General features: G+C 53.1%; 1 protein-coding gene across 2 annotated transcripts in view; it reads left to right on the top strand.

Moving 5' to 3' along the window:
• Positions 1-27,130, top strand: part of LOC100384790 (uncharacterized) — a 29,209-nt gene extending 2,079 nt beyond the window's left edge. Inside the window, exons 5-15 of one of the 2 annotated variants that reach the window (XR_004849989.1) lie at positions 153-236; positions 1,151-1,258; positions 1,477-1,539; positions 1,647-1,727; positions 2,073-2,138; positions 9,258-9,413; positions 9,574-9,651; positions 12,288-12,519; positions 12,889-12,971; positions 13,343-13,415; positions 26,619-27,130. Coding sequence is in view for 1 of the 2 variants with exons in the window: in NM_001177237.2 (NP_001170708.1) it covers positions 153-236; positions 1,151-1,258; positions 1,477-1,539; positions 1,647-1,727; positions 2,073-2,138; positions 9,258-9,413; positions 9,574-9,651; positions 12,481-12,519; positions 12,889-12,971; positions 13,343-13,415; positions 26,619-26,789 (1,002 nt within the window). In the remaining variant the exon portion in view is untranslated. The remainder of the gene's footprint in view (positions 1-152; positions 237-1,150; positions 1,259-1,476; positions 1,540-1,646; positions 1,728-2,072; positions 2,139-9,257; positions 9,414-9,573; positions 9,652-12,287; positions 12,520-12,888; positions 12,972-13,342; positions 13,416-26,618) is intronic. The other variant, NM_001177237.2, reaches the window with a different exon arrangement.
• The last annotated feature ends 220 nt before the right edge of the window (positions 27,131-27,350 follow it).

The following is a 27,350-nucleotide window of genomic DNA, read 5'->3' as shown; positions in this document are numbered from 1 at the left end:
TTCTTATTTATGTTGTCTTATTCTCTGAAATTTCTTGGACATATCCATATGATGTTTCATCTGTTAGCTTTCATGCTTTCAGCGATTGCTGATTTTTCAATGATCTGTAGAATTTTAGAACACTCTTTGCTAACTTTGTAGCTCTGCTCCAGAGTATTGAGCAAATTGGAAACAGGGCTGACCGGATGAGTATCACGTCCAGCAACTTGTACCTCTACTCTGGTACGGATATTGAGGTAGTTTTCTCAGCTGACACCACTTGTGCATACTCTTAAATTTATTTGGATCATAGGTCTATTTTTATGTAAGGTCTTTATTATCCTCGGGAAGCTCCTTATAATTCCATCAAATTAAGTTATTGTCACATGATGTTCTCTAGTGCCAAAAGTATATGAAACTCTTTGTTCATCTCAAATCTCGTTTTCCACATGTGAGTTTTCCTCGTGAAAGGGCCTCTAGCCGAGTTGGTTAGGTGGTGTGAGTAGCACTCGTCAGGTCCTAGGTTTGACTCCCCGTGGGAGTGAATTTCAGACTGTGGTTAAAACATCCCCTCATCTGTCCACGCCAAAGCGCAGGTCTAAGGTCTAGTCCCGGTCGCGGTCGTTTCTCACATGGGCAACGGTGCTGATGTGTATGGGTGGGCAGGGGTTTGGGGTTTTTTTTGACCTGCGTGAGAATGTCTTCTTCTTAATATAATACCCTGGGGCTGTCTTACCCCGCAGGTCGAGTTTTTTTTTTGAGTTTTCCTCACGACAGCTAATAAGACTACTGATAGGGTAGGTGTATTTGTTACTCATAGATTTACCATTTTTTTGTTCAACATGCATCAATATTACCTTGTCTGTATTTATCTATAAAGCTACTAAAATGTTCTGTACCAATACTATTCAAATTTCATATCAACAAAGCAAAATTAAGAGTTGAGGATCAAACACTCGACGATTTTTTGAATACTGGTTTTCTAATAAAGCAGAGCAGTCTGCATGTTATCTAAAAAGTAGATTTAACAGATGATAATAACCCTGACTAAAAGTATTATAAGCATCTCTTTTTACCAGCTGTTCTTATTAAAATATTCCTCGAAGAAACCTTAGGAGCCCTTCTGATCCTTATGTACTGTCTCTGTACCTCTAAAATCTTCGTTTCACAGGATATCTTGGACAAAATTCAACCCCTCTCTCCAAGGGCTCTTATTATCGATTCGATTCAAACAGTTTATGTCAGATCATTTGCTGGAAGTGCTGGTAATTTGTCACAGGTGCTTCTATCAGTTCACCTAATCTAATAATTTTCTGATTATAATGGGTGCAGCCTAGTATGCCAATATTTTATGTCTTGCCATTATTGACTGATGACTAGTCTATGTTAGCTTTTTTTACTGTTATACTCTATCAGTTTCATCCACTTTTGCCATGGTAGTGACTAGTGATAAATACTGTCATGACTGGTTGCAAATCTCTCTTTCGTGGACTACAGGTCAAAGAATGTACCTCTGCCTTGTTACGATTTGCAAAGCTGACTAATATCCCAGTTTTCTTGGTAAGCTAAGCACCATGCAAGAAGTTTGCCCTTATCTACGAAACATCCTAGACAAATGTCTGCCTTTATTTCTTATTAGTTGCATCCTGTCTGTCTGTCTTTCTCAGATTGGACATGTTACGAAAACTGGCGATATTGCTGGTCCTCGCCTCTTGGAGCACATAGTGGATGTTGTTCTGTATATGGAGGTTGGTGAATTGCTGTTTCAAATAGTGTCGCACACAAAACAAATACTTGATTCTGCCTGGGAAATTTCTGATTTCTGAATGATTTTTGAAGGTCAATTTTGAACATTTGTTGAGCATTTCAAATGTTTTTTATTTGTTGCCATTCGTATCGTAGAAGATATAATGATCCAGTTCATACAGGTAGTACTTGTTTGTACTTTAGGATCGTGATCGTCTAAGATAATAAACATGTGAAATGCTAAAATGATAAAGCTTTAAAATATGCTGCTTATTTCAACTTTTTATTTGCACAATTCACGTATTCTAGATGTTAAACCTGACAAAAGCTTCTTGTTATCATTTCAGGGAGAGAGGTGCTCATCCCATCGATTGTTGCGGTCAGTGAAGAACCGTTTTGGTTCAGCTGATGAGGTATGCTCTTATATTAAATTTGCTCCGTACACAAACATTAGTGCTGCTATACTGGATTAATCTGCAAAAGGGCATAATCCATGATTATGTTGGGCATAGACGCTATTTCCTGATTCTTATGTGAATTGACAAGACAAACCTTAAATGATACAATTCCGGCATTCATCTAATAGAACTAATTTACTTTGTCTAATGTATTTGAACAAAGGCTAGTCCATCGGATTTCACATATTATTAGATGTTGCTGGAGTAAAATGTAATTATTCAAGTCCTTGACATTCACATTCTATTGTTTTAAGAGCATCCGTGATGGTGGGTCAACTCATAGAGGAGAGAGAGAGGTCCCATGTAGGCTTAAAAGAATCACCAATAAGCCGATTCATACTTCTTGAGTGGTATGGGACCGACACCTGGCTCATCCCTTTTCTTTTCATCTACCAGCTACTTTTTTCCCCTTCTTGATCTGCTTGTTCCGACAGCACAGCCTTCCAATGGCATCTGTGTCTGTCTCCATCAGCGAGGGCCCGTGCTGGCGTGGTTGGTCAGGCCCCATGCGGGCACGGCAAGGTGAGGGCGCAGGTCATCTTCAACGATGAGGGCGCAGGTCACAGTTGGCGAGGACTGGGCGGGCGCGGCCATCATGGCCGGCCGGCGAGGGCGCGAGTTGTGGCGAGGCGATGCCTCCAACAGTGCTGACGATGCGCAAGTCACGGCCAGCCGGCCAGGCAAGGCCAAGGGGCCCGCATGGCGTGGCCAATTCGTTTTTTAACTGGGATGAACCGATGCAAAATCTTGCATCGACCTCCTCTCTCCCTCTCCTTGACTATTCGGCATTCTCCAGTGATAAAATCGACTCATCCAGGTCCCACATAAGAGAATGAGTCGATTTGTGAAAGCCACTGGAGCAGCCTTAACGATCACGTATTCAAACTTGTTTCTGCTCTTGGGCTTGAAACAAAGTTGCGAACTTACGTACCAATGTGATGTACGGAAATACGTACACACGTCGGCACAGGGCACGCGACGTGCGGCGCGCGGCTGAGCGCGCAGGACGCCTGATCCAGCAGGCAGCGCCTGATCCAGCAGGCAGCCAGGCCTAGCGGCTAGATCTGGAAAGAATAAAAGTGATTGATGGCCTTCCTATTAGTCCGGGCTAGATTTAGAAGGAATAGGAGTGATCTGTGATTGATGGCTTTCCTTTATTAGTCCGAGCTAGATTTAGAAGGGAATAAGAGTGATTAGTGATTGATGGCTTTCCTTTAATAATCTGGGATAGATTTAGAAGGGAATAAGAGTGATTAGTGGCTTCCTTTAGTAGCCCTGGCCTATGGCCTTATATACCCCCTGTAAGCACCCATGATGGGGACAAGAAAGTTTTATCTCAGTCTCCTACCTCTCTCTACTCGGCAACAGGGGGCATAACCCGTTGACGAAGACCGCCGTTCCTGGGGGCATAACCCGGTCGGCAACACGGACGGCGGCTACGACCTTCGGAGCCGCGGTCCTCCTACCCTCGGGCCCGACGCCCTTGACAACCTGGTATCAGGAAGTCGGCGATCCCCAACCACCACCCCCAGCCCTTCAGCCGCACCACCACCACCAGCCCCCACCTCCCCGTCCACCGCTACGTCCAGGTTCATCACCATGGGTGACGGCGCTCAACCCTCCATGGCCGACGTCATGCAGATGCTCCAGACCCTGTCCACCAACATGTCCAAGATGCAGTCCGACATGGTGATCATGCAGGAGAAGGTCGCCTCCGCGACCGACTACGGCGGCCACCAAGATGGGCAGCCCCGCACGGATCACCCGCCGAAGTTCCAGAGGATGGAGTTCCCGCGCTATGACGGCAAGTCCGACCCGCTGATCTTCATCAACAAGTGCGAGTCGTACTTTCGACATCAACGCACCATGCCGGAGGAAAAGGTATGGATGGCATCTTACAACATGGACGACGTGGCCCAGCTGTGGTTCCTCCAACTCCAGGAGGATGAGGGCACGCCGCCCTGGGGTCGCTTCAAGGAACTCCTCAACCTCCGGTTCGGACCAGCGCTGAGATCAGCGCCGCTGTTCGAGCTGACGGAGTGTCGACGCACGGGATCGGTGGAAGAATATTCCAACCGCTTCCAGGCCCTTCTTTCGCGTGCTGGCCGGCTGCAGGAAAGCCAGCGCGTACAACTGTACACAGGGGGGCTGCTGCCGCCGCTGAGCCATCAGGTCCGCGTTCACGCGCCGGAGTCCCTGGCCGCAGCCATGAGCCTGGCCAGGATGCTGGAACTGGTGGAGCTAGACCGGCTCAACCCCCTACTCGGTCGGGCGGCCCCGCGCGCGGCCCTGCCCGCTCTACCTACGCGGCCAGCGCTGCCAGCGGCCGGCGCGCCTCCAGTGCTTCCCGTACCGGTTCCCCCAGCACAGCAGCTGGCCCTCCCGGCGCCTCCTCCACGCGGCGCGGCTGGGGCTGCCAAGCGCCTTACGACGGAGGAGCAGGCGGAACGTCGTCGTCTTGGCTTGTGTTACAACTGTAATGAGCCGTACTCCCGCGGGCACAATCGGGTGTGTCGCCGCGTCTTCTACATTGACGGCTTCGAGCTGGAGGACGCTGCCCAGGAGGCTGACGCCGTCGACACCTCCGCACCATTGTTCTCCCTTCGCGCTGTGGCTGGTATGCCCATTTGTGACTCCATGCAGGTGCGCGTGCAAGTGGGCGCCGTGACGCTGACCGCCCTGCTGGACACTGGCTCCACGCATAACTTCATCGCCGAGGCCGCAGCGTCACGCACGGGGCTTGCTGTCCAGACCAGCCCACGCCTCACGGCCACCGTGGCGAATGGCGAGCGCATCGCCTGCCCGGGTGTTTTCCGTCAGGCCCTGATCACCATCGCAGGCGAGGACTTTTGCGTCGACCTCTATGTGATGCCACTGGCCGGCTACGACGTCGTCCTCGGCACCCAGTGGATGGTCACGCTAGGCAAGATGGTGTGGGACTTCACCACGCGCACCGTGGCCTTCACACGCCATGGCCGCCCCGTCTGCTGGGAGGACGTGGCCGCCCGGCGCACACCGCGCCTCGACAGCATCACGGCGCCCGAAGCCTTGCTGGAGGAGCTGCTGACCACGTTCGATGGCCTCTTCGCCGAGCCCGCGGGCCTGCCACCGCCGCGGGCGCGTGACCACAGCATCGTACTAAAGTCGGGCACACTGCCGGTAGCGGTCCGGCCGTACCGTTACCCGGCGGCCCACAAAGATGAGTTGGAGCGACAATGTGCAGCAATGATCGCACAAGGCATCGTGCGTCGCAGCGACTCCGCGTTCTCGTCCCCGGTCCTCCTCGTCAAGAAGCCGGACGGATCGTGGCGTTTCTGCGTCGACTACCGGGCGCTTAACGCGCTCACGATCAAGGACGCATTCCCTATCCCAGTCGTCGACGAGCTGCTGGACGAGCTCCACGGGGCATGCTTCTTCACCAAGCTCGACTTGCGCTCCGGGTACCACCAGGTCCGCATGCGGCCGACTGACGTGCACAAGACGGCGTTCCGCACACATGACGGCCTCTACGAGTTCCTGGTCATGGCGTTCGGGCTGTGCAACGCTCCCGCCACATTCCAGGCCATGATGAACGACGTCCTGCGCCCCTTCCTCCGCCGCTTCGTGCTGGTATTTTTTGACGACATTTTGATTTACAGCCGCACATGGGCGGACCACCTTCGTCACCTGCGTGCTGTCTTCGGCGCGCTTCAGCAGCACCAGCTCTTCGTCAAGCGCTCTAAGTGCGCTTTCGCGGCCTCCTCCGTCGCGTACCTGGGACATGTCGTCTCGGCGGCCGGAGTCGCCATGGACCCCGCCAAGGTGCAGGCGGTGCGCGACTGGCAGCAGCCGCGGTCGGCCCGCGCGGTTCGCGGTTTCCTCGGTCTTGCCGGGTACTACTGGAAATTCGTGCACAACTATGGCACAATCGCCGCGCCGCTGACCGCCCTGCTCAAGAAGGACGGGTTCCTGTGGTCGGACGAGACGGCGGCTGCCTTCGCCGCTCTGAAGGAGGCGGTCACGTCGGCCCCGGTACTCGCCATGCCGGACTTCTCCAAGACGTTCGTCGTCGAATGCGACGCTTCGTCCCACGGCTTCGGGGCGGTGCTGGTCCAGGACAGCCACCCCGTGGCCTTCTTCAGTCGGCCCGTGGCGCCTCGTCACCGCGCCCTAGCCGCCTATGAGCGGGAGCTGATCGGCCTCGTCCAGGCAATCCGCCATTGGAGGCCCTACCTTTGGGGGCGCCGATTCGAAGTCAAGACCGATCACTACAGCCTCAAGTACTTGCTGGATCAGAGGCTGTCCACCATACCACAACACCACTGGGTGGGCAAACTTCTCGGCTTCGACTTCTCCGTCGAGTACAAGCCGGGACATACCAATGCCGTCGCGGACGCGCTCTCACGCCGCGACACACCGGAGGAGGGCTTGGTGCTGGCCTTGTCCGGACCACGCTTCGACTTCATAGATCGGCTCCGTCAGGCACACACCGTCGACCCCACGCTCGCGGCCCTCCAGCACGACATCAGTAGCGGCGCCAGGTCACGGCCCTGGGCGCTAACCGACGGCCTCGTCCACTATGCGGGCCGGCTGTACATTCCGCCCGCCTCCCCGCTGCTCCAGGAGATCTTGGTGGCGGTCCACGAGGAAGGCCATGAGGGCGTACAACGCACCCTGCACCGACTCCGGCGCGACTTCCATTTTTCTCACATGAAACGTGTGGTGCAGGATCTGATTCGTGGCTGTGCAGTCTGCCAACGCAACAAGCCCGACCATCAGCACCCGGTCGGCTTGCTGTTGCCCCTGCCGGTGCCGCAAGGGGTATGGACGGACATCGCCATGGATTTCGTCGAAGCGCTGCCTCGCGTCCGCGGCAAGACCGTCATCTTCACGGTGATAGACCGCTTCAGCAAGTATGCACATTTCGTTCCCCTGGCGCACCCGTACACGGCCGAGTCTGTGGCGCAGGCATTCTTCACCGACATCGTCCGTCTCCACGGCATTCCCCAGTCGATCGTCTCTGACCGGGACTCGGTGTTCACCTCCAACTTCTGGACCGAGCTGATGCGCTTGAGCGGTACCAAGCTACAGATGACTACGGCATTTCATCCCCAGTCAGACGGCCAGTCCGAATCGGCGAACAAGGTCATCATCATGTATCTCAGGTGCTTGACGGGAGATCGACCCCGCGACTGGTTGCGCTGGCTCCCATGGGCGGAATACATCTTCAACACCGCTTTCCAGTCGTCCCTGCGCGACACGCCGTTCCGCGTCGTCTATGGCCGCGACCCTCCCTCACTTCGCTCCTACGAGCAGGGGGCAACGCGGGTGCCTGCGGTGGCCAGGACTTTGGAGGAGCACGTGGAGTTCCTGGCAGATATCCGTCACCGGCTGGAGCAGGCCCAGGCTGTCCAGAAACATCATTATGATCGTCTACATCGTGACATCGACATACAGGTCGGTGAGTGGGTGCTGCTTCGTCTACGCCAGCGCCCGACGGCCTCCATGCCCGACTCGTCGGCTGGCAAGCTGAAGCCGCGGTTCTACGGCCCTTACCGCGTCGTCGAGCGCATCAACGCCGTAGCTGTCCGCCTGGCCCTGCCTCCTCAAGCTCGCCTCCACGACGTCTTCCACGTGGGGCTTCTCAAGAAGTTCCACGGCACGCCTCCGCAAGAGCCTCCAGCTCTACCTCCGGTTCGCCACGGCGCAGTTATTCCAGAGCCAGAGCAAGCAGTCAAGATGCGGCTGCTCAGGGGAGTTCGGCAGGTCCTCATTCGCTGGCGGGGAGCCTCTCCGGCATCGGCTACCTGGGAGGATGTGGACACATTTCGCGCTTCATACCCACTATTTCAGCTCGAGGACGAGCTGCCTCTCGAGGAGGGGAGAGATGTGATGTACGGAAATACGTACACACGTCGGCACAGGGCACGCGACGTGCGGCGCGCGGCTGAGCGCGCAGGACGCCTGATCCAGCAGGCAGCGCCTGATCCAGCAGGCAGCCAGGCCTAGCGGCTAGATCTGGAAAGAATAAAAGTGATTGATGGCCTTCCTATTAGTCCGGGCTAGATTTAGAAGGAATAGGAGTGATCTGTGATTGATGGCTTTCCTTTATTAGTCCGGGCTAGATTTAGAAGGGAATAAGAGTGATTAGTGATTGATGGCTTTCCTTTAATAATCTGGGATAGATTTAGAAGGGAATAAGAGTGATTAGTGGCTTCCTTTAGTAGCCCTGGCCTATGGCCTTATATACCCCCTGTAAGCACCCATGATGGGGACAAGAAAGTTTTATCTCAGTCTCCTACCTCTCTCTACTCGGCAACAGGGGGCATAACCCGTTGACGAAGACCGCCGTTCCTGGGGGCATAACCCGGTCGGCAACACGGACGGCGGCTACGACCTTCGGAGCCGCGGTCCTCCTACCCTCGGGCCCGACGCCCTTGACAACCAAACAAACTTCTTTTGTGCACATGGCTTAATGAGGTACCAAACTTCCTTGTGAATTGCCCTGACCATGATAATCCTATTCGTGAATAATGTAACACGATTCCAAGTTTTATGAGAAAAGAATCCCACTAATCATTAACTTTCCCCTGTGATCTAACTTCTGACTGACTTGCCCTAGCCCTTCCTTTTCAATTTACCCCAACAATCATGGTCCATCATTTGTCTTCCCTTAATGTGCTGGCATTGTCCATCTAGAGCTCTGCTCTTCTCAGATTGGGTGTTACCTTCTTCACTCTGTTGCTCATGGACATCATCATCATCATAAAACAAACTCATACTAGTGTGTCTAGCATTGTCAACAAGGTGGTTGTTACAAGAGTGGGATTATCTATTAGGAGAGCACAGTGTTTACTGCTGTGTAACTCCATGATTTTGACTGTCCAATCAGAATTCTTAGTACAGGACCAAGCGGTATCTGCTACAGTTTCTCTTGTGAATATTGCAGACCTTCCATTTGAGATACATTTACCTATTCTCCTTTTAGCTTTATATTCATATTCATTTTTTTGTTCATATGGCATAAAACAGTTCTTTTTTTGGAAGATATTAAAGAACCTGTATTCACTTGTTCTCTTTCTCTTACTGTGCCAGCTTGGTGTATTTGAGATGGCTGAATTTGGTCTGCAAGCTGTTCTGAATCCAAGCCAGATGTTCTTAACTGAGCATGACTCTGATTCTGAAATTATGGCTGGTCTTGCTGTAGCTGTTATTTTAGATGGATCTAGGACCTTTGCTCTTGAAGTTCAGGTACATGGGTCTTCGTATGTTTACTGGTGTCCTATTGAAGTGGTTAAATTATTTTTCTTCCAATGTTTTTCACATTGTTTCTTTCTTACCATAGTACTATCATATACTTGAGCTATCAGTACCTACATATAGTTTGATGTGCAATTTCTTCCATTTGCAGGCATTGTGTGTTTCTGGTTATCATCGTTCTGGACAAGTAGTTGGTATACCACAAAGCAGGGCTGATGTCATAATCTCTGTAAGTGTTAATACATCTCAACCAATAAAGCACACCTAGCATAAATGTTATTTTATTAATTTTTGCCATTAGAGCTGCATAACTAGCACCAGACCTGGTTTACGTATCCATCTCGTTAGATCATTTTGTCAGTCGAGTTCGCTTAGTTTGATCATGGTTGCATAACCCTTTGCCACAGCACCATAAAAAAACTCGACCTGTGGGGGGTAAGATAGCTCACGCAGGTCGAGAAAACCCCCGAACCCTTGCCCCACTCATACACAACGGCACCGTAGCCCATGTGAGAATACGATCGCGACTGGGACCAGGCTTTAGACCTGTGCTTTGGTGTGGGACAGACGAGGGGATTTTTTTAATCACAGTCTGAAATTCAGTCCCACGGGGAGTCGAACCTTGAACCTGAAGTGTGCTACTCAAACCACCTAACCAACTTAGCTAGAGGACTTTTTGCTGCCATAACACCTTAAGCTGAGTTACTGGGTTAGGTGTCATCTCATTTCAACAACACATCTTGTTAGAATGAGTTTAGCTTATTATGAATGTGGACAATCCTCTGTTGAGTTTATCCTATGTATTTTGGCCCTCTTTCCAATGTTTTCTAGTCATCTAGTCGAACCTAGTCGTATAGCTACTGACCAGTCGATTAGTCGGCGACCAGATCTACTAATCGACCCTAGTCGAGCTAGTCGTCCATATGTTTCTGGACATATATGTTGGATAGTGTTAGAAACCCTAGGAGGACAAGGGTACAAATATGGGGAACCCTAATGGGCCAGCTAACATAAGGCCCAGATAGGGTCTAGTACATAAACACTCTAACAATATATACTTATATAGTGTATAGTAATATAGTGATATAGTATGCATATATACTTATCTGAGGATGTGCTCATCTTGATGGCGAGGGGCGCTACATAAGGTCAGGGAGTAGGGCACTGCACAAGGTCAAGGAGTACGGTGGCTCCTCCTTGGGTGGTGGCTCTACCTTGGGTTGGGCGGCGACTCTGTCTTGGGGCGACGGCGGGAGCTTCACTCGTGTTCGTCGGCAAGGGGCTGCAACCGTGTGTGCCGGATGCTCCTGGTCCCCGTTCGTCGGCAGCTGTGCAACACTGGAGGGTAGATGTGCGCCTATGCGGACTGGAGGGCGGCTGTGCGCTGTGCAGACTGAGACTGGAGTTGTTGCCTGAGCGTTCTCAACCCTAGATGCCCACAAAGCAAATTGCAGCCCACAAGTTCCCCAGCTCCAAAAGCCCATGCCCATCTAGGGATGTAATATGGTTCGGAAAATATCCGTTCGGATTCGGATTCAAAGATGGTGAACACTGGTTCGGTTGGAATTTTTGGATGTCCGGACTTTTTTTCGGATAACGGATATGAATACGGATATTATGTTCGGATATCGAATTCGAATACAATATGTCTGATATCTTTCGGATACCGAATATCTGGATATTTTCTCGGATAAATCTTCTCGGATATTTGGACATCTTGTCCTGATAGCTGTGTGCATTTTGTTGATTTTTTGTAGAAAGAAATTAATAATGCACAAATAGCCTCAGTAATTAATGAAATTTTATGGAGGCATAACATATGTCCACATATAATCCTCCGAAATATTTGGACCATAAAATCCACAATATGCTAGTGTTCCTTTTATTTCACTTTCACTTGTTGCGTGAATTACATGTGAAATCACTCTAAGTATCCAAGTTTCAAGATAATCAATACTTCACTTTATCATTTTCATGTGGAGACTTGAGGTTATATCCTTACAGAATGTTTATTAGTCTTGGTAACTTATTTGCATTTTGATGATTTTATGCAAAATAATTCATGATTTTTTACAAAAACACAAATATGTACACATATAACGCTAAAAAATGTTTGGACTCAAGGAGTGGATAGATGATTACAACCATGATATGTGTGGAATGATGTCTTATATGGTATCCGACAAAATTCGTTACCGACAATATCCGTGTTCGACTAGCTCTATATTCGACACAACTATCCGTATTTGTATCCGAGAACATTCGTATTCGTATCCGAAGCTATTCGTATTCGAATTCGAATCCGAATAAAAATATAAAAACAAATATGGTTTCAGTGATATCAATCCGTATTCGATCCGATTACATCCCAGCCCATCTACAGTCATGTCTAAATTAGTCGTCCCATGCCTAATCGGACGACTAATCGGATGACTAATATTCTGGTCGGACTAGTCGCATCGGTGGGGCTGGTTGGTTACAAGCTATCGACTAGGCCGTCTAATCGCGATTAGCCGGACGACTTGAAAACATTTCCTCTTGCAGAATTAGGTTTGCATGTTTTTTTTGCATTTCTGCTTGAATAAGAGAAAAAAGGGGGTTATTGTTTGACAGGAATCAACATATGGAGGGTCTGTTTGGTTCACGGCTAACTGTGCCACACTTTGCTTAAGGTTAGTCATCCGAATTGAAGAACTAACCTTAGACAGAAAAGTTAGGCAAAGTGTGGCAAGCTAGGTAGTAAACCAAACAGGCCTGGAATGTGAATGTTTTTTTGACACAACAACCCATTGATACAATCACACAAAGCACACATGCCTCTGCACACTCATGTGCTGGTACTTGCGTTGATTTTACATCGACCAGGCATAAATTCATGACCTCAAGGAGCAGAAGTACATACTTTTCTCTAAGACATGCTCACACCAAGTTGCACAACCAAAATTTGATCCCTGGTTGGAGCCAATGAGCCATACACCCGTGAGGCACAATTCAACCGATTGGCCAAGAGTTTCTTACTTAAACTTTGTTAAATGGTATATACTTTCTTGTGTTCTAGGTCCTCATCAAGCAAGCAGGCCTAAAACTCCAGGATAATGTAAGTCCACATATATACATATTACTATGTCAGGCAATATATATTTCTTTGCATTTTGTTGTTGGTGTTAATTAACTCTGAGATACAATCAGTTGGCTGCCACTATATATAGGGTTATTACTTGCATCAATGTGGTTTGATGATCTAATTTGCACTAACATTAGAGCATGCGGTTTGTTGATATTCTGACCTGTTTGGTGCATTGACACACACTCTGAATGTATCTAGGAGTATGTGATATGATAATGGCATAATTGTGACCATGTTTACTGAATTGCTTAATTTGCTAATTTTGTTTTTTTTGAGACAATATAGTAATGTTCTATTTTTCTTATATTCTTCTGGTGCTATATTTCTTCCGTACTGCAGATTGTTTTTTTGAATGTTGTGAGTGGCTTCAAGTTGACTGAGACTGCAGGAGATCTGGCTATAGCAGCTTCAATTTGCAGCAGGTAGTAATTTGTGCTATATTTTAGGCAGCCATAGATATACGATTTAGTACTAGTTTTATATAGGTACCTGATCTCCTCCTTAACTATACAGGATTTAGTTCTAGTTTTATATGGGTTACCTCTTACCTAAGCTCCCTCAACTATTTCTTATTCATCTGATATGGTTGTACAGTTATTTGTGATTTTGGGGTTGTAGTTAGGCAGAATAACTGAAATTCACTGAAACTTTGTGCTATTTATTAAGCTGATTGATGAAAGCGCAGTTATGGTTCTATGGTTTCTTGTCATTCTTTTCTGTATATAAAAGCAGGTAGGTAGGCCTGTTTTTATTTTCCACTATTCCAAGAAATCTTCTTTTCTTCTTATTTCAGTTTCTTGGAATTTCCTATCCCAAATGACGTTGCATTTATTGGAGAGGTCGGCCTTGGTGGTGAACTTAGAACTGTAAGTCTTCTTCTGCCTCATGTAATATTGCTTTTGTTAGAGTATATGGTAGGCCCATGTGGCCCATGTATAACACTATATAGCTACCCATTAGGGTTAGCCCTAAGCATTAATTATCACTGTAACATGGTATCACGCTAGGTTACCCTCCTCTCCCACCCAGCCGCCGCCACCCTTCCCTCAGGCATGCGCGGCTTACCCAGCCGTCGCCGCCCTTCCCTCAGGCGGCCGCCGCCGCCCTCTCTGCTCCCTCCAAGCGCCGCCGCCGGAGCCCTCCCGCGCACGCGCTGCGCGCCCGCGCCCACCGTCGTCGGCGTCGACCCGGCTAGCCGCCGCCGCCCCAGCTCCCGCGCGACCCGCGCCCGCCCCGCGCACGCGCTACGCACCCGCGCCCGCCCGTCGACCCGGCTTCGCGCGGCCGTCGTCGACCCGACTCCGCACGGCCGTCGTCGACGTCGACCCGGCACCGCGCGGCCGCCGCCGCCGCAGCTCCCGCGCGGCCCGCGCCCGCCCCCACCGTCGTCGGTCCCTGCTCCGGCCGCGCCCCAGCTCCCTCTGCTCGCTGCGCCCCATCTCCCTCTGCTCGCCGCGCCCCAAGTCTCTCTGGTGGCCGCGCCCCTGCTTCTGCCCGCAGCACTGCCGCGTCGCCACCCGTCCCTCCATGGCTGAGCAACAACCTCCTCCTCCCTTTTACTTCCACGTCTTCCCTCCCCTCTCCTCCTCCTCTTGGGCTCGCGCCGCCGCTGGTACACCTCGCGCTTCCTACGTCGCGCGCGGTCCCCCGGTCTCCCCTGCTTTCGGGCCGGAGTGGGGGTCAGGCCCTAGCGCCGCTGCGAGCACCGCCTCTGCCCTTACTGCTGTGGCGACTGCGGTTCCTGCGGGGGTTGCAGATCCGGAGGACCCTCCCCTGCCACCGTCGCTTCCTGTCGTCGATCAGCCACCTCCTCCACCGGTCGCCCACCAGGGATACACCGTCGCTGCCCTTACCGCTGCCCGCGCGGAGCACGCGGCGCGATAGGCGCGGCTGCGGGAAGCGGCCCTCGTGTGGGAGCGTGAGCGCGATGCCGCCGACGCTATCGCTGTTTAGATTGCCGCGGCGGAACAACACCTTGCCTCGCCTGTGGCCCACGACGGCGGGGCCACCTCCTCTGACACCGTGGGCGGCGTGTACGGCGTCCCGACCGCACCGACTGTCGGAACCGGGCCACGCACCATCCCCACGGTGCTCTGGCATGACCCGACTGACCCGCTCGTGGCTCAGCTCCACCTTCAGGCTGGGAGTGTCCAGAACATTCGTCTCATGGTTCCTGTCGTCCTGGAGCCAGAGTCGCCGTCCTACGCATGCTGGCAGGAATTGCTCATCCTTACCCTTCGCCGCTACGCCCTGGATGACCACGTCCTCTACGACCCCACCGGCGTGGCGCCGACTGCTGCGTGGGTCCACCTCGACAACATCGTACTCACTTGGATCGTGGGGACGATTTCCGGCGACCTCCACAACCTCCTCCGGAACCTTCCTCACGCTCGGGCTGCTTGGCTAGCCATCGAGAGCTAGTTCCTGGGCAACGCCGAGGCTCGGGCTCTCCGCCTCGACGCGGCCTTCCGCATCTTCGTCCATGGGGACCTCAGCGTCAGTGAGTACTGTCGCAAGATGAAGACCATGGCGGACTCACTTGGCGATCTGGGCTGCCCCGTGGAGGACCGCATGCTCGTCCTCAACGTCCTCCGCGGCCTCAGCGATCGCTACACCCACCTCCGGTCGTTGATCATGCGCCAGCGCCCCTTCCCTACCTTCCTCCAGGTCCGCGACGACCTTGCCCTGGAGGAAATCACTCTGGGTGCTCAGGCTGCATCGATCTCCGGCCCGGGGTCCTCGTCCTCCTCGGCTGCACTGGCGGCTATCACCCCGACCCGTCCACCTACTCCATCCAAGTCTGCCCTTGGCCCTCATCAACCCGAGCCGAGCAGGGCGACAGGGGTCGAGGTGGCGGAGGCGGGGGCGGTGGTGGCTGTCGCCGTCGTGGTGGCCGTGGTGGTGGTGGTGGTGGCTCCGGCGGGGGTGCCCGTGGCAACGCATCGACGCCGGGACCCTAGCAGGGTGCGCCTTGGCCCACTTTCCACTACCCGTGGTCAGGGCGCATCTCCATGTGGCCGTTCCAGGGGCCCGGTTCTGAGGCTCGTCCCCCGGCGGCCCTGTTCGTTGGTGCACAATCGGGGTTCACCTCGCTGCCGGGGTTCGCCTTCGCCTCTCCGTCGCCCTGGACCTCGACGCCTGCCGCTTCGTCGTGGCCCACGCTGCCGGCTGCTCCACCGCCCGGGCTGGTTGGTTGGGACGCGGCCGCCCTGGCTGCCTTCCAGACTCCCACTCTGACTCCGCCGATGGGTCCCGAGTGGATCGCGGACATCGGTGCTACCTACCACACCACTCCCAACCCCGGTATACTCACCTCTGTTCGCCCTCCTTCCTCTCTCCCTTCGTCCATCATGGTGGCGAATGGCTAGTGTCTTCCTGTCACATCTGTGGGTGCCGCCGGCCCTTCCGGCTCTTTTCGCATTCTCGATGTTCTTGTCGCTCCTTCTTTGGTCCACAATCTTCTTTCTATTCGCCGTTTTACTGCTGATAATTCTTGTTCTGTCGAGTTTGACTCTTCTGGTTTTACTGTGAAGGACTCGGCAACTCGGCGCCCCTCCTTCGATGTGACAGCACCGACCCCCTCTACACCCTTTGACTTCCGCATGCCACCTCTTCTTCGTCTTCGTCACCTGCCACTGCTGCTGTTTTTGCTGCCACCACGTCTTCTACCACCTAGCATCGTCGCCTTGGTCACCCCGGACGCGAGGCCTTGATGCAGCTTACTCGTAGTGCCACTATCCCATGTACTAGATCACGTGATGAGCATCTTTGTCATGCGTGCCAGTTAGGCCGCCATGTTCGTCTTCCTTTTTCTTCGTCTTCCTCTCATGCTACTCATGCATTTGATCTTGTACACTGCGATTTGTGGACTTCACCTATTACCAGTATGTCCGACTACAAATACTATCTTGTGGTGCTTGATGATTTTTCTCATTATGTGTGGACTTTTCCTTTGCATGCCAAGTCTGAGGCTTTCCCCGCCCTTCGCCACTTCTTCGCCTGGGTGTCCACTCAGTTCGGCCTCACCATTAAGGCCGTTCAGTGTGACAATGGTCGGGAGTTCGATAACTCCACCTCCCGCGACTTCTTTCTCTCCCACGGGATGCAGTTGCATATGTCTTGCCCGTATATCTCCTCTCAGAACGGTAAGGCTGAGCGCATGATCCGCACGACCAACGACACCATCCGCACTCTTCTCCTCCAGGCGCACCTACCGGCACGCTTCTGGGCCGAGGGCCTCCACACATCTATATACCTCCTCAACCGTCTCCCTTCCACTGCGTGCCCGGCCCCCACTCCTCACCAGGCACTCTTCGGTACCCCTCCGCGCTATGACCACCTCCGTGTCTTCGGGTGTGCTTGCTACCCGAACACCGCTGCCACTGCTCCTCACAAGCTAGCACCCCGTTCCACCCTCTGTGTGTTTCTCGGGTACTCCCCGGACCACAAGGGCTACCGCTGCTTTGACCTCTCCTCTTGCCGGGTCCTCATCTCTCGCCATGTGGTGTTTGATGAGTTCGTATTTCCCTTCTCCACCACCACACCACCCTCCTCCGACCCTGACCTTGACCTCTTCACTCTTTCCGACTGACGTGGTGGTCGAGCCACCTATCCTTCCTCTCTCTGCAGGTACTCGCTCATTGCCTGTCGGTCCTACTCCTGGCCCAGTGCCTTGCCCGGGTCCGGTGGTGTCACCTACGGTGGTGTCGCCTCTCCGTGGGGCCCCATCTTCGATCACCCCCGGGCCGAGCGGGGGTGGTGGGCCTGTACCGCCTGCGGGGCCGTCGGTACCGACCCCTCCGGCTCGCTTCGCCCAGCCGGTGCGGGTCTACCAGCACCAGCCCCCCCGGTGCCCACGTTGCCGGCCGCAGGACCGCCACCGCCGGTCCCTCCAGCACGCTTCGCCCAGCCGGTGCGCGTCTACCAGCGCCGGCTGCCGCCGCCGGGGTTCGCACCTCCACCGGCGCCGTCCCCACCGGTGACCTCACCTCCGGTGCCCAGTCCCCGCCAGGGACCCCGACACCTCCGCGGCAGCCACCAGCGGCACGTGTCGAGACGCCGGTGTACCACCCACCGCTCCTTCACCGTGACCCGCGGCACGTCCACCCGATGGTGACGCGGCACGCGGCTGGTACCCTGCCCCCCTGAGTCCTAGCGGCCACGACCGAAGACTCGCAGGTTTTTCCAGTACCCTCCTCCGTCTGCGCCGCCCTGCTGGACCCCCACTGGCGTCGGGCGATGGAGGAGTACGCGACGCTCGTCGCCAACCAGACGTGGGATCTGGTACCTCGTTCGCCCGGCACCAACGTCGTCACCGACAAGTGGATCTGGACGCACAAGCGGCGGGCCGATGGTACCTTGGAGCGGTATAAGGCTCGCTGGGTTCTTCGGGGCTTCACTCAGCGCCCCGGAGTTGACTACGATGAGACCTTCAGCCCGGTTGTGAAGCCGGCCACTAGGGGTGGATAATGAGTCAGCTCGGCTCGGCTCGTCCGAGTTCGAGCTGGCTCGTTAAGCTAACGAGCCAGCTCGGCTCGGCTCGTTAAATTAACGAGCCACAGAGTCAGCTCGGCTCGGCTCGTTTACGAGCTCGAGCTGGCTCGTTTAGCTCGCGAGCCAGAGCAGAAAAAATAATAATATATACGTAATAATTAATTTTAGTTAATTTCAAACTAATTTAATAATAAAAATTAGTAATTATACTCATAGTTTCACAAACCACGTCAATGTAACACCAAATTACAATTCATCACTCGTCAATTCACAATTCACATACATGTTCATCAGTTTAACCCACAATTATATTTGCATAGACCAAATTAACACATAGACATAGTTCATTAATCATTAGTTTAACTCATAGGCCATAGACACCTCACATATATATAACATGTTCATTAATTATTCTGTAAATGATATACATATAGTTTCGTTTTGCTATAATGTGGTAGCTCGTTTAGCTCGCGAGCTGGCTCGTTAACGAACCGAGCTGGCTCATTAACGAACCGAGCTAGGATGTCAGCTCAGCTCGTGAAAAAATTCAAACGAGCCGATCCGAGCCGAGCCGAGCTGGCCATGAAACGAGCGAGCCAACGAGCCACGAGCATTTCGTCCAGCCCTACCGGCCACCGTCCGCACGGTGCTCTCGCTGGCCCTCGCTCGCTGCTGGCCAGTTAACCAGCTCGACGTCAAGAACGCCTTCCTGCACGACGCCCTCACCGAGATCGTCTACTGCTGTCAGCCGGCGGGGTTCGTGGACTCCTCTCGCCCTGACATGGTCTGCCGGCTCAACAGGTCCCTCTACGGCCTCAAGCAGGCCCCCCGGGCGTGGCACTCCAGACTGGCTATGTTCCTGTTGACACTAGGCTTCGTGGAGGCCAAGTCAGACACGTCTCTGTTCGTCCACCATCATGGAGCAGAGACTGCCTACTTGCTTCTCTACGTGGATGACATTGTCCTCACCGCCTCTAGTCCGTCACTTCTTTGCCGCCTCGTCGACGCCCTTCAGCGGGAGATTCCGGTCAAGGATCTGGGCGTGCTTCACCATTTCCTGGGGGTCACTGCTGAGCCTCGCCCTTCCGGACTCCTTCACCAGCGACAATACACTCTTGACATTCTGGAGCGGGCCCAGATGAGTGACTGCAAGCCCTGCTCCACCCCAGTCGACACGTAGGCCAATCTCTCTGAGGCCACGGGTGACTCAGTCGCGGACCCTACCAGCTACAGGAGTCTTGCCGGTGCCCTTCAGTACCTCACCTTCACTAGGCCGGACATCTACGCCGTGCAGCAGGTCTGTCTCCATATGCACGATCCTCGGGAGCCCCACCTCGCGGCTCTCAAGCGCCTCCTCCGCTACCTCTGGGGCACCGTCGACTACGGGCTGCTTCTTCACCGGTGACTGGGCCGGGTGCCCAGACACTCGGCGCTCCACCTTCGGCTACGCAGTCTTCTTACGCGGCAACCTGGTGTCCTGGTCGTCGAAGCGCCAGCCGGTCGTTTCCCGCTCGAGTGCCGAGGCGGAGTACCGTGCCGTGGCCAACGGCGTGGCAGAGGCTGCCTAGCTCCGACAGCTCCTCGCCGAGCTTCACAGTCCCCTCTCCAGGAGCACGTTGGTCTACTGTGACAACGTCAGAGCGGTCTACCTCTCCACCAACCCAGTGCAGCACCAGCAGACCAAGCATGTCGAGATCGATCTCCACTTCGTCCGCGATTATGTCGCCGCCGGTGCTAATCGGGTCCTCCACGTCCCGACCACCTCCCAGTTTGCCGACATCTTCACCAAGGGTCTTCCGTCCTCGACCTTCGCCGAGTTTCGCTCCAGCCTCAACATCAGTAGTGGCTAGTTGCGGCTGTGGGGGGATCCTATGGTGTAATGTACGGTGTAATGTACGTCTTCCTTTTTCAGTCCAATCTGTGAACTTCGCTGCGACGGAAGTTCAGACTGCGGGGGGTGTTAGAGTATATGGTAGGCCCATGTGGCCCATGTATAACACTATATAGCTACCCATTAGGGTTAGCCCTAAGCATTAATTATCACTGTAACAGCTTTATCTGTAATCTGAGCTGACACTTGACAGGAAAGAGATCACATGTTTTAGTCAATAGGAATAGCAGAGATTAATGTTTTAATTCAGAGGAAAAAGAAACACCTATATTATTCTTCCAAGCCTACTCAAACGTATGCTAATTTTGTTTTTGAAAAAGTTACTTTCTAATCAAGTAAACAGTGACCATAAACTATATCTCTGATTCCCCAACACTTAGGGCTTGTTTGGGTCCATTTCTCTTGGTCCCAAACAAGCCCTTAGGGCTGTAACCCCAGCTAATATAATATACTCGCACTGGTGTGTTTATCCTAGTCCCACAAAATTTAACTAGAAATAAAGTGAAAGGGCAGGGATGTTTTTAGATGTCAAAACTGCAAATTATGCCCTTAATAATAAATGTGCTCTCCTGGCCAGATAATTTATACTTTGTGTTTGGAGAATGAAATCTTAACCCTAATGTGGGTTGGGAATATATTAATATAGCCGAGTTATGTGGGCCAAGGCCTAGATATACACAATTACGCTACCCCCGCTGCCACAACTCTATCCTGTACAAATGTTGATACTAGACTTGAACTTGGTGAAAACTGTGGAAGGAAGCCCCTTGGTGAAGATGTCGGCGAATTGCGAAGTGGTTGAGACGTGGAGAACACGAACATCGCTGATAAGGACACACTCGCGGACGAAGTGGATGTCGATCTCCACATGCTTCATGCGTTGATGCTGCACGAGCTTGGTGGAGAGGTAGACCGTGCTAACGTTGTCGCAGTAGACGAGGGTGGCACACGTGAGGGGGTTGTGGAGCTCATGAAGAAGCTGACAGAGTTAGGAAACCTTGGCCACGTCATCGGCCTCAGCGTGATACTCGGCCTCAGCGCTGGAGTGAGATACGACGAGCTGCCGCTTCGAGGGCCAGGAGACGAGGTTGGCATTGACGAAGACGACATAGCCGAAGGTGGACCTACACGTGTTGGGGCAGCCGACCTAATCAACACCGGTGTAGACCATCAACTTAGAAGTCGGATGGGGGCAAAGGAGTAGGCCGTAGTTGAGCGTGCCTCGAAGGTAGCGAATAATCCACTTGACAGTGGTGAGGTGGGGCTTCAGCGGGGTGTGCATGTGAAGGCACACTTGCTCGACCGCGTATGTGATGTCGGGCCTGGTGAAGGTGAGGTACTAGAGAGCCTCGATGGGGCTATGTTAGGCTGTCACGTCGTCTACCAGGACGTCTTTGTCATCGCATAGCGTCGCTTGATTGTCAACGGACGTAGAGCAGGGCTTGCAATCGGATATGCCAGCCCGCTCTATAATGTCGATGGCGTACTGACGCCACGCCAGTGAAGGAAGAGGCTTTGGGAGCGTCGCTTCACGGTGACCCCGAGGAAGTAGAGGCCCAGGTCCTTCATCGCTAACTCGTGCTGCAGGGTAGCGATTGTGCGTTGAAGGAGGGCGACACTGGACGCCGTGAGCACAATGTCTTCGACGTAGAGGAGGTAGACGATGTCGTTGCCGCGCCAATGGATGAACAAGGACGTGTCCGACTTATCCTCAACGAAGCCGGGGGAGACCAAGTAGGAGGCGAAGCGATTGTACCAAGCCTGCGACACTTGCTTGAGGCCATACAAAGAGCGGTTCAATTTACACCATACTCGGGCAAGCGGAGTCGATGAAGCCGATGGGCTGGCTAAGATACACCGTCTTGGTCAGAGTGCCGTAAAAAGGCATTCTTGACGTCCAGCTGGTGGACCGCTTGATCTCGGGAGAGGGTGTGGGAGAGGACAGTCCGGACGGTGGCGGGCTTGACGTTGGAGCAGAAGGTTTCGTCATAGTCCACTCTGGGATGCTGAGTGAAACCTCAAAGGACCCAACAGGCCTTGTACCAATCTATGGAGCTGTCAGACGTGAGCTTGTGGTGGAAAGATCCACTTGCCAGTGACCATGTTGGTGTCAGGCGGACATAGCACCAAGTCCCATGTGTGGTTGGTGAGCAGGGCCGTGTACTCCTCCATAGCGCGGCGTCAATGGGGATCGGCCGGCGTGACACAAACGGAGGAAGGGACAGGCGAGGGGGTCGAAGTAGCGACGACCGTGAGCACCAGCTGATCAACACGTCACCATTGGGTGGACGTGGTGTGGGTTGCGGTGGATAGCGTCTGATTGGCGCATCAACAGTTTGTCACGGGAGCGGGTCGAGGCATGGGTTGGCGTAGCGAAGGGAACCGGGGGATCAGGTCGCACACGTAGCTGATAGACGTGGGCGGGATTGGGAGAGCGAGCCAAAGATGGCTAGAGAGGTGGGGCCTCGTGTGGCGTAGGCGGGAGTGACAAGGACGCGCATGGCGCAGACAGAGGCAATAGGGCCACACGTGGTGCGACTGAAGGTGACGGGGCCGCACATGGCGCAGGCGAAGACGACGGGGCCACACATGTCACGATTGAAGGGTAAGGAGTCGCATATCGGCGTGGAAGTAGTTGGTGGGACTGAGGATGGGGGAAGGGAAGGGACGAATGACAGGATCGACATCCAGAAGACTATCGAGGTTGGGAGGGGGAGGAGCCGACAAGGGAAAACTCACCCTCTTCAAAAATGACATGGCGAGAGATGATGATGCAGTGGGTGAGGAGGTCGAGGCACCAATAACCCTTGTGGTCAGAGGAGTACCCAAGGAAAAGGCAGCGAGTGGAGCGGGACGAAAGTTTGAGGAGCGGTGGTGGAGGTGCGTATGGGAAGCGATGATGCCAAAGACGACAAAGAAGTGAGTGGGATGGCAAACCGCCTTGGAGGGGAGGCGGTTGAGATGTGTGACAGTATTCAACGCCTCCACCCAATAGCTAGCGGGGAGAGATGCTTGGAAGAGAAGACAACGAATCATGTTGGTGGTGGTGCGAATCATGCGTTTGGCCTGGCCGTTTTGAGAAGTGTAGGGGCACGAGAGCCGCAACTGAACTCTGTGAGAAAAGAGCTGGAGGTGGGACCATTGTCGCACTGGAGCATGAACCCGGCGGCCGAACTAGGTAGAGGCCCAAGCAAAAAAGTGTCAAAGAGTATGAAAAGTATCAGACTTCAATTGCAAAGGAAAAGTCCAAAGAAAATGGGAAAAATCATCCAAATTCCAAAATCACTAGATAATATTTATAACCTGAATGGCTGAAAATAGAAGTCTAGAGATCACAATGTACAAGATCAAAGGCCTAATCAGCTCGAGAGGGGGAAATAGAGAAAGGTAGGCGAGCATGTCGGCCTAGCTGACAAGCATTACATAGAGTACCAAAATGGCCCCTGCTACAAGAGATATCGGAACAACTAGACAACTTGGACATGACGTCGGGCCTAGGGTGTCCGAGACGACGATGCCAAGTGGCGGCCGAGGTGGTAGTAGCCAAAGCAATCGAGGAAGACACAACGATGGAGGAATTGAGTAGCCGGAGCATGTACTACGGCCTTGAGCTATCACATCGGACGAGAAGGGTCCTGGTGGCTAGATAATTCACTCAACCAAAAGGGTCAAACTCCATAGAACAAGAGTTGTCAGTGGTGAACCGACGAACAAAGAGAAGATTCTGAATGATGTGAGTTGCAACAAGAACGTCTTTGAGGTAGAACGACCCCAGAAAAACTGAATCACCTACTGAGGTGAGCGGGAGGGTGGAATTGTTCCCCACAATAATAGAGGATGGAAGGGAGGGATTACGAGGATGAGAGTGAGATAACGTGCCGACAACAGGAGTGGTGTGGTAGGAGGCGTCAGAGTCGACTACCCAATCTGGAGAGGTGGGGGCGGCGCCAACGCCATAGTACTGAACAAAGCAGTGAGGGGAGCCTGATCCCAACCTCCAACCAATGACGACCAAGGTGCCGAGGTAGGGGTCCTCGAGAGCGGGAGGAGAGGCGGAGTCGGCGATGAGTATGGTAGAGGGGGCGCCGAAGGTGGTGGGGGACCGTAGGAGTGCGTAGCAAGTACAACTGGATGTGGTGGGCGTGGCGAGGAAGCATCCATGGCTAGGCCTAGTACATGGAGATGGTCTCGGTCCAGGGGTTGTAGAAGGGCGGCCACACGAGACCGTCGCCGCAACTTGTGGGACCGCCACGAAAAGAGCCATCGCCCCCGCAGTTGCCCTTGTGGGGCCGGCGACCTCCATCGGAGCTAGGTGTCTGATGAAGAGCTCCTAGGGGCAGTGGGGGCGGTAGGAGGCACGCATCCCCCCTCCCTCATTGTCTGACGAATGAGCGTTGCGGACGTCGTGGAAGGAGGGAAACGACACGGTCTGCTTGACGAGGGCCTTCAGGTGGTCGTAGTGTCGACTAAGACTACACAAAAGGTTGAGGACGAGGGTGTAGTCAGGACAGGCTCACCGAGGTCGCTAAGGGAGTCAACCATGCCCTTCATCCGACGACTGACGGAGAGGTCCCCTCGGAGAATAGGCGGAACGAGGCGTCGAGGTGGAGGGCACATGCCTCTCGATTGCAGAGGAACTGGGCCTCAAGGAAACCTAGGCTTGGCGTGCAGTGCCACCCGCTCGCAGACGATGTCTTGAAGCTCTACGACGAGCGTGTCGAGGATCCATGAAAGGACCATGTTGTCCATCTAGTGCCAGGATGGGAGCAACGGGGAGGTACATTGACGAGGACGTGGTCGTCGAGGGCTTAGCGCTAGAGCGTGAGGAGCACCTGATTGCGCTGGCGGGCGTAGTGGGTGGACGCCGGGTCAAGGACAACAACGACAAGCGAACGACTGTTTTGGACACAGGACGTCTGAGCGTGGAGGATGGCGATGGCAACAGCATCGAACTTGGGGGACCATCAACTGAGGAGCTGTGGAGGTGGTGCTCAGCCTCCACCAACTGGGAGGCAAGGGATCCACCGTGGTGCGCTTGTGCTCCCAAATGAGGGCCGCAACACTTCGTGGTAACGACCAAGGAGTGAGCGACAATGACATTGATAGGGGGTGGTGCGAAGCCTGAGGAAGCCGCAACGGGAAGCACAGGAACAGGGGTACCCAGAGCGGGCGTGGGAACCGACGATGAAGTGGGCGCATCCGCCATGAATGCCCACACATCAGAGTGTGGGGTGTGCTGCGCGGATTGAAGAAGGGACGACACGAGGTCAGCCATGTGGGAGCCAGGGGCTTGTACATAGGGCATGGACGCCGTGGGGAGCTGCGCGTAGGGCGGCCACGGAGGTCGCACCAACCACGCTCGGGTGGGTGGGTACACGCAGGAAGGGCTTTGCGCCCGTGCCGGTGTATGGAGGCGCTGGGGAGGGCTGCGGAAGCTACGTCGACAATGGGGAGGTCGAAGAAGATAGCGGGTGTTGCACCAACATCTGGGAAGACAAGCATGTTGCGCCAGGTGGCGACGTTGGAGGAGACACGCTGGGCGGCGTCGACACGGAGGTGGGATGGGTGGCGTAGGCGTCGGGGAGGACGACGCCCAGGGCCACACGGGCATCGAGTAGGGTTGGAGTGGTGCCCAGGTAGCAAGCGGAGGCAGGCGCATCGCCGGCAGCAGGGACGCAGATGGGCGCGACGATTCAGCCGTGGCGGCGTGCGAGAGAGACAGGGAGCAAGGGAGGGGCCACGGGTTGGAGAACTAGGGAGGGGAAGGTCGTCGCTGGGGGGGGGGGAGACAGGGGGGACATGTCTGTCTGCTATGGCAGTAGGGAAGGGTGGCGGCAAAAGAACATGTGAGCAGTGGAGGAGGGGGGGGGGTGGATGCTGAGGGAGGGAGGAAAACACTAGCTGGATACCATGTTAGTAGAATGAAACCTTAATCTTAATGTGGGCTGGGAATATATTAATATAGCTGAGTTATGTGGACCAAGTCTCATTACAATAGAAATATACACAGTTACGCCAACACTTTGAAATGATTTAAGTGGCGTATGGAAGGTTTTGTGAAAGAAAAAGAATAAACATTAGAGGACTTTGATCCTCAGTTAATGTGGGATGCTTGATTCATCCAGACCTTACAATTTAGCGTGTAAAGCAGACTCTGCTCTGGGTGTAAAACAGTAATATTGTGCTTTGTGGAAAATAATGTGCATTAGTATCTAGTCCATGCATCTGTCAGTACTTCATATGATGGAACTCAGTATCTGTTCACTAGTTTGGCTGGCTGGCAGCCAACACTGCTGCAGCTGTTCCGACTGCTGCAGCTGCAATCTATAGTGACAAAATATTTAGAAGCCGCAGCCGGATTAAAGCCGCTGTGAACATATAATTCCCTCGATGAAACGTCTGGATCTGGATCTGGTGAACAGTGGGTTTGCGCTGTTGCTACTTCATCCTGACCACATTTAATAATTCCCTCGATGGAGTTTGTTGCATACTCAGGACATCGTTTGCAAGTGGGTTATAGGTGATTGAAGGGGATCAAATCTCTCTCTTCAATTTTGAATAAGGGATTTAATCCCCTCGAGTCCTCTTTAATCCACTCCTAACCGAACGAGCCCTGAAGGGGTTTCTGCTCGTATGGAGTTTGTTTTAACCAGTTGTAGTAATATTTCTTTCCATTTTTTTGAAGGTGCCAAGAATGGACAAGCGAGTGATTGCTATTTCAAAGCTGGGATACAAGAAGTGCGTCGTTCCCAAAACCTCCGAGAAGTTGCTCAGACCACTTGATATTGACATTGAGATCTTGCCCTGCAGCAACCTGAAGCAGCTTATAAATACCGTGTTTAGGCCCCAAGGTTGATGTAGGCGTACAAGATGCCTGGTTTAGGAAATCTGACAGTAGGCAGTTATTTAGATTAGAGTATTGTTGTAGGTCAAGGACTTGGCTAGTTTGGGTTGGTGTAGCATAGTGTGGTCGGTGCCAGTTAGAAAGTGCATGGGGTTCATTGCTGGGCTTCCGTTCCGTTGAATTGGTGTAGCATAGTCCGGTAGTGCCAGTTAGAAAGTGGATTGCTGGTGTTACTCTGAAACACAGTAGGGCACACTTCTTTTGGTTGCTTTATGTGATGAAATACCGGACATATTCTTTGCTACTTCAGCACCGTGAACTTATTGGCTTTTTGAGTTGACTTTTGTTTTAAACTTTTTTGGTCTCTCTTGGGTTTACTTAGCTAGCACTAGTTTTAAAAGTGTGCACCGCCATGTTTAATTAGATATGTCTAGGTCAAGTGCTCTGTCACTAATCTAAGTTTCCAACGATTCACCATTCTTTAAAAAACGACCATCGATCTTCATCAGCAAGTACATTAACGATCATTGATCTGGACATGAATACTATATTAGTTTAACCATCTTGTATTAT

This window comes from Zea mays, chromosome 6, assembly GCF_902167145.1.
Source record: "Zea mays cultivar B73 chromosome 6, Zm-B73-REFERENCE-NAM-5.0, whole genome shotgun sequence".
Lineage (NCBI taxonomy): Eukaryota > Viridiplantae > Streptophyta > Magnoliopsida > Poales > Poaceae > Zea > Zea mays.
This window is presented reverse-complemented; position numbering and strand designations above follow the sequence as displayed.